This window comes from Nematostella vectensis, chromosome 14 (genome assembly GCF_932526225.1).
Source record: "Nematostella vectensis chromosome 14, jaNemVect1.1, whole genome shotgun sequence".
Taxonomy (NCBI): domain Eukaryota; kingdom Metazoa; phylum Cnidaria; class Anthozoa; order Actiniaria; family Edwardsiidae; genus Nematostella; species Nematostella vectensis.
Window position 1 is genome coordinate 13,166,498 of NC_064047.1, and position 6,221 is coordinate 13,172,718.

The 6,221-nt window shown below is 40.9% G+C and overlaps 1 protein-coding gene across 2 annotated transcripts in view; it reads left to right on the forward strand.

Moving 5' to 3' along the window:
- The window catches only part of LOC5503070 (inhibitor of Bruton tyrosine kinase), a 35,854-nt gene extending 30,424 nt beyond the window's left edge, over nt 1-5,430 (forward strand). For both annotated transcript variants that reach the window (XM_048721814.1, XM_048721813.1), the window contains exons 28-33: nt 404-553; nt 1,841-1,990; nt 2,650-2,709; nt 3,342-3,470; nt 3,843-3,873; nt 4,267-5,430. In XM_048721814.1, coding sequence (XP_048577771.1) covers nt 404-553; nt 1,841-1,990; nt 2,650-2,709; nt 3,342-3,470; nt 3,843-3,873; nt 4,267-4,413 — 667 coding nt within the window. In that variant the 3' untranslated portion in view covers nt 4,414-5,430. The remainder of the gene's footprint in view (nt 1-403; nt 554-1,840; nt 1,991-2,649; nt 2,710-3,341; nt 3,471-3,842; nt 3,874-4,266) is intronic.
- Nucleotides 5,431-6,221: the final 791 nt, after the last annotated feature.

Here is a 6,221-nt window from a genome sequence, read left to right on the forward strand (position 1 = left end):
GTTCGACCAAAAAGCGGTTCCTCCAGTGGGTTCTATTTTTGTATTCATTTTACGTTGTGCGCAAAAAGCAACGTGATGAGTTTGACACCGGTTGACCCCTACGTTGGTAGTAAAAAAGACGGTAAATATTATTTGTGTATTTGATAGAAAGGTTTCTAGAAAAGTTACATGCGACTAGTCGATGGCATGAGAAAGTTTGTTGGGTTAACAGCTGAATCATCCAGGCTAAAATGCCGTAGCTGCAAACTTTTCTGAGTACCTGAGGCGTTGGATTCTAAAACAAGAGAGAAACAAGCTCGTCATACTCGGTGACCCTGAACGAGATTATAATGTAAATAGGATACAGCTATACAGATAGGAGGGCGTGTTATAATACTTTTTTCTCGCCTATTTTAATTTTTAGTGAGGTCCAAGCTGGAATAAACGTGAAATGGGAAGTTGGTGGTCGACAGTCACAGAAACAGCGCAAAAGAGCAAAGTCTGCGGGTAGTGAACAGACATCTGTGGCGCAAGAGAATGGAGAAAAGTCACCAGAAAGCAGACCCAACCCTTGGTGAGTAATCAACAGCCCTTCTAATGACCAAAAACATACAACGCCAATGTTGATCATTGAGAAAAAAGACGTGGTGTATTTTGGATTGGTGTAAATTGGCCATTCTCCAGATAATACAAAACACTGATCTTCCTCCATAGTGGGTTACAAGTTTTCTAACTAATGGTCCTGGGGGAGGAAATTTTGAAATTTAAGCGCTAAATTAGGGCGTCTTGAATGAATTTGCTTCTTTGATATCTTGGCTTGACAAAATTACCTGTTACCTATCTTCTTCGCGCCTCGTGGCGCATATGGCCTAAACAGAAGTCCTCCACTTCCCCCCTTTGGTTGCTGCAGTTCTTGCCTTTTCCCGTATCGCCAGCTTATGCATCTTATCTTTCCTTTCCCATTGTCCTTCTCCAGTTTGTTTTCGGTCTTTCCTTTTCCTCTGCCCTTCCGGTGCCCTCATTGAAATGTTGCAACCATCCTTCGTCGTTTCTCAGAATTTGGCCGGTCATTCTTTATCTGCGCCGCGTTACCTCCGTACCCAAAGGCTTCATACCTGCCCTCTCCAGAAACTAAGACACGTATTGCGAAACACATCATTCGCTGGTCGTCCCACGTATTCCTTTTCCACGTTTTTATGGTTCTACTAGGGTCTTAAACTCTTGAGATGCTTTTGGAGTTCCGTATTTTCTTTAGTCTTACAAAAGCTCCTCTTGCCTCGGACAGTCTGTTCTTGATGCCCTTCATTGCCCCTCCCCCTCCTTGTATATTGTGGCTCCCAAGAAATTGAATGCTTCCACCGACATCCTGTGTGTAGTATTTTCCTTGTTCTTCGCATCAATTCTCGCTACTTTTTCATGTTGATCTTCAGCCCAACTCGTCTAGTTTCCTTATTCATTTGATCTGATCCCATTCTCCCGCCCGTTCTTAACTGTTCGCCTCATAACCCAGTCCATGAAGATACGAAAAAAAAATCCGATATGTCACACTTGCTTGACGCCAGTTTTGATAATGAGTCACTTGCATGCTTCTTTTTGATCTTCCAAAGCACACTCGAAATCATCGTAGAATATGTCTGGTCGTCCTAATGATCTATGGATTCCATATTCAATATTTTCGTATGATTAACCATAGGCTTTCTTGATGGGTTTGACAATTAAACAAATACAAATGTGCAAGACGGTCTAAAACCAGTTAGAAACTGCTTAAGCCTAGCTTTCGTGCTAAAAACATTTATCCGAAAATCGGCCTATTCTTTGTGACGTTGTTGTAAATGTCGTCGTATTGATGTTTCATCGCCAGGGGTTTACCCGATAAGACCCCAGTACCTGTTAGCTCCTTGAGGGAATTGATAGAACAGGAGAGGAAGTCACAGCTGTCGTCTGTTGCTAAGCCGAGTCCAACCAAGTCACTCCCTGCAGATGTATCAAACACCTCCAGGAAAAAGCTCAGGTGAGCAGATTTGGATGTCTAGTAGTGGCTCAAATATATATAGTCAACTCTTCCGTAAGAGTAGACACTTTGAAATTGAACTATATGCAGTCAACTCTACCGTAAGAGGAAAATTATGTCAGTAAAAATCTTCACAACTTCATTTGAATAATTGTAATATAATCTCCACATCAAGTTATTAAACTCAGGTCTCCTCCAGATCTTACATTTCTATAGAGTAGGCTAACTGAATTCTTTGTACAATATACTCTGTATCACGGAAAATAAGCCTCTGTTTGAAGTCAAAAGGAACATTTACAGCAGTTTTCAATGCTGTGCGAACTCTCGCCGACGAATTCCAACGTTTTTTGCTGGCCTCCGTTATTCAAAATCCTTGAAGCGTTCTCATTGGCACTGAGATGGTTTACAATTACGCCACCTCTCAGTAAGGCGTTGACCAACCCACAAGCACCAAATGTGTTAGTTTGAATAATGGGAGCCAAAAAAGGGACTTGTTGAAAAGAATTAGCAGAAAATAGTAGTAGATATTTCTTTCTCTGTCATTTTACCCTTGTTACTTGTGGTGTAACCATCTCCGTGTTATTCATCCTATTAACCTCCCCAACCATTATTCTGCAATCACCATCATCTGTTACTGTTACCTCGCTCTCGTTTCTCAGTTGGAGCGTATTGCCACCGGAAGCCGCTAAAGTAGACGCTGTGCAGCCTATAAGAACAAGGTAAGGTTATGGCAAATGCGCCTTTTTTTGTCTAAGGACTGACTCATACGTCGTGCTCTTGGCGTGCCGAATCATGAGCAGTTCGACGTCTGAATCGTGAGGTTCGGCACTTATCACTACTACGCCAGTCGTGATGTATGGTAAAAGCACGACGCCGATGCAACATCCAGCTTTTGATGTCAAATACTATTCAGAAATTCCACATCAAGTCAACTTTGACTACTCGCAACCTACTGGGTTCGACGCATTTTGTGCGACATCTAATTCAATGTTTAACCCAATGTATTTATCTGGATGCAATTAGACAATTAAATTCGGCAAGACCGGGCGTATGATTTTTTTTTTTGGTCTCTTTGTTCCTCGATTGCCAATTTTCTTTAACCCTTACCTATCCTGGTGATCAATTCACAACTTCTTCATTTCCATTGGCTAATTCTACTTCGTTTGCAAATGAAAAAGAAACAATCATGCATGCATTTACATTGAATACGGCTTATGGATAATTCGACGTTTGAACTTAGTCTTATAGAACAAATCCTCCATAACTATTAATTGGAAAAGAGGTCATAACTTTAGGAAGAGTTACTATTTTGACCTAGGGAATGAAAGGTATTTCTCTCTTTCTCTCGTAGCGCATGGGGTTCTTCACCAAAAGCGGTGACGTCAACATCAACGTCAGTGACGTCAACAACATCGCCTTCAGCCGCTCAGTTCTCGGAAATCCTACAATCTCAAGAGCTCGAGGATATCAACTACACCAAGTAGGGATTCTAATATGTAATGTCCGTGTAACCTTTCAATCTAAGAATCTGATAAAATAGCATAGACAAGTTTTTAGTGGATTTTATAAAACGGATTTATTTTTTTTTTCATCGAAACGCGTTTTTGACGAACGATAACTTCTTACGTTGAAGGCCGCTCGACAACGTACTTAGATCATGGACATTTTTCTTTTTTCCTACGCCTGAAATGATTATGTTTTCAAATGAGTACCGTATTAAAGTGATTAAAAGCTAGCCGAGACATGTGGCTGCGCTCACAAGAATTCAAGAGCCTCGCCAATAAAGCAATAATGCATAAGATACGCAGAATAAAGAAAATAGTTATTGCTTATTTGCCTTTTATCTCTTTAGGGCTCGTCAGAAGTCGCTCCATCAGATACAGGTAAAGTATCCGACCTTTTCTTGTGCAGGCAACTCCTGTAAGGGAAAGGGTGATATATCGCTTACGTATGTCAGGTGAAGAGTAAAACAGGATTTTTAAAGCAGTAACCACGGTGTTTAAAAGTGTCGCTTTTAAAATATTCAATAAATACCTCGGAGGCTTCTTTGTCACACTTGGTAGTATGCTAGTGTGGCGAAATGGCGGCTGACAAAGGCACTTTATATCTAGCTTTAGACGTTATCCGTATACTGATACTTACTTTAATGATAATGACAATAAGCAATATTAATATTGATAATAATTATGACGATGATGATGACGACGACAATGATAATTATGATGATGATAACAATGATAATAGATAATAACGTTGTCTTCCTTTATCTGTTTTAGCTAGAAGACCGTGCCATTCATGAACTCCTTGAGCATTATGGGGGACGTTTCAATGCATGCGAACTTGTCACCGTAGAGCGAGTACCATCAGGCATTGCGGCCCCTGTATGGAACAGAGAACGCAATTTGTCTGGTGGCAAATCGTGACCTACATTCGATGGACGAGATCAACAGTGATTTGTCATAATCATCGTCGTCGTCACCCTACGGTCCCTGCAGTCGCCCAGCCCAGCTGCCCGTTTTCCACGTGATACGATTGGCTACTACCCTCGGCAGTCCCTTAGTGATTGTATAAGGAAGTCAGTCGTATATTCGTTTTTGTCATTATATTTTGGCCATTACTATGGCGTGGAAATTCTTGAAAATTACATGTGGTGGAAATTCTTGGACAATTACATGGGGTGGAAATTCGTAGACAATTACATATGGTGGAAATTCCTGGAAAACTACGTAGGGAAGAAATCCCTGGACAATTGCATGGGGTGGAAATTCCTGGACAATTATATTGGGTGGAAATTCCTAGACAATTACATGGGGTGGAAATTCCTAGACAATTATATTGGGTGGAAATTCCTAGACAATAACATGGGGTGGAACTTCCTAGACAATTACATGGGGTGGAAATTCCTAGATAATTACATGTGGTGGAAATTCCAGGGGAGGAATGAAGGAGAAGAGGCTCTGAAAAGTTTCCTTTTATATTGGAGGAGAGTATGGCTCTTTCCTGAAATCACGAACATCATCCCCTTGCGTGTCCATCCTTTGACTAAACCTTGCGAAGCTCCCGATGCGTTGATTATGATATTTGCTTACTGGGAAACTAAAATTATACAAGGACAAAAAACAGCTGGTGGAAAAACACTAGGCAAAATTACATAAATCACGAATTTAGATTAAATTCTACTTTTTATACAGAGAGTTTATAAGGATGTGTGTATCACGTACTATGCAGACATCAAGGAATAAATACCTATTATTTTCAACATGACTTTTTATGCCAACAAGAGTCAACTCAAACTCGGATAACTCAAGCTCCTTCGACTGGAACTGACTTTAAGTTCCCTAAAACTAATGTACAGGGGGGGGGGGTGGATATCCACCCCCCTTTTTGAGTAAAAATAGACTTTTTGTTTGACGAAAATAAACTGATAAATGTCTGAGGGACTGATGAGTGCCTTCGCCTACTTTACTTTGCTGACGTGACAAATCCAATGCAGCTTGAAGTATTGTTAGATCTATGTGATCCACCAAGGACCACTGGATCAGTTATACTGATCCACTGATTTGTCTATCTGGCCATTATCCACCCCCCATTTTGAAATTCTGGATCCGCCCCTGAATGTCTAGTCATATCTACTCGGATAACACGAACTCCCCGCTAGCGCAAACTTATGTATGTTTTCCTTGAGTTTTCAAATAGTTGCATGTTCATATGGTGCTTTCTACACAATATCAATTTACAATACCTGTGGATGTGCACGCCCCTTTACCTACCCCTAGTTTCACCCATACTTAGTCTGCCTCATCCGTTCACTCCTAGTTCTTTTACGCTTTATATCAATAAGGGCAGCATGTTTATGTCAGCAGTACTCGTAACCTTCCCCCTCCCCTCCCTTGCTCCCTAAAAATGGGTCATTTCTTATCGAAGGATCGTCAAATACGATCCTTTTTCCAAATTTAAAAAACCGGGTAACTAGGCTGATCTCGAAGGCGCAAAAGAAATACTCCATCGAAGGTGGAACTGTTTGCAATAAATGTCATTCGATAACACTATCAGAACACTGTTCAGAAAGATTTATTACGTCGTTAAAATAGAAATTCGCTGCATTCTAATGGACCGGGAGTAAAATATCTTTTTTGGAATAATTAGCCGGCCGCCATTTTGAAGTGGGCAAATTTCCACCAAGGAACACTGGGTGACCTGTGTTGAGATCCCCTCCCTCTTTGCATTGTGG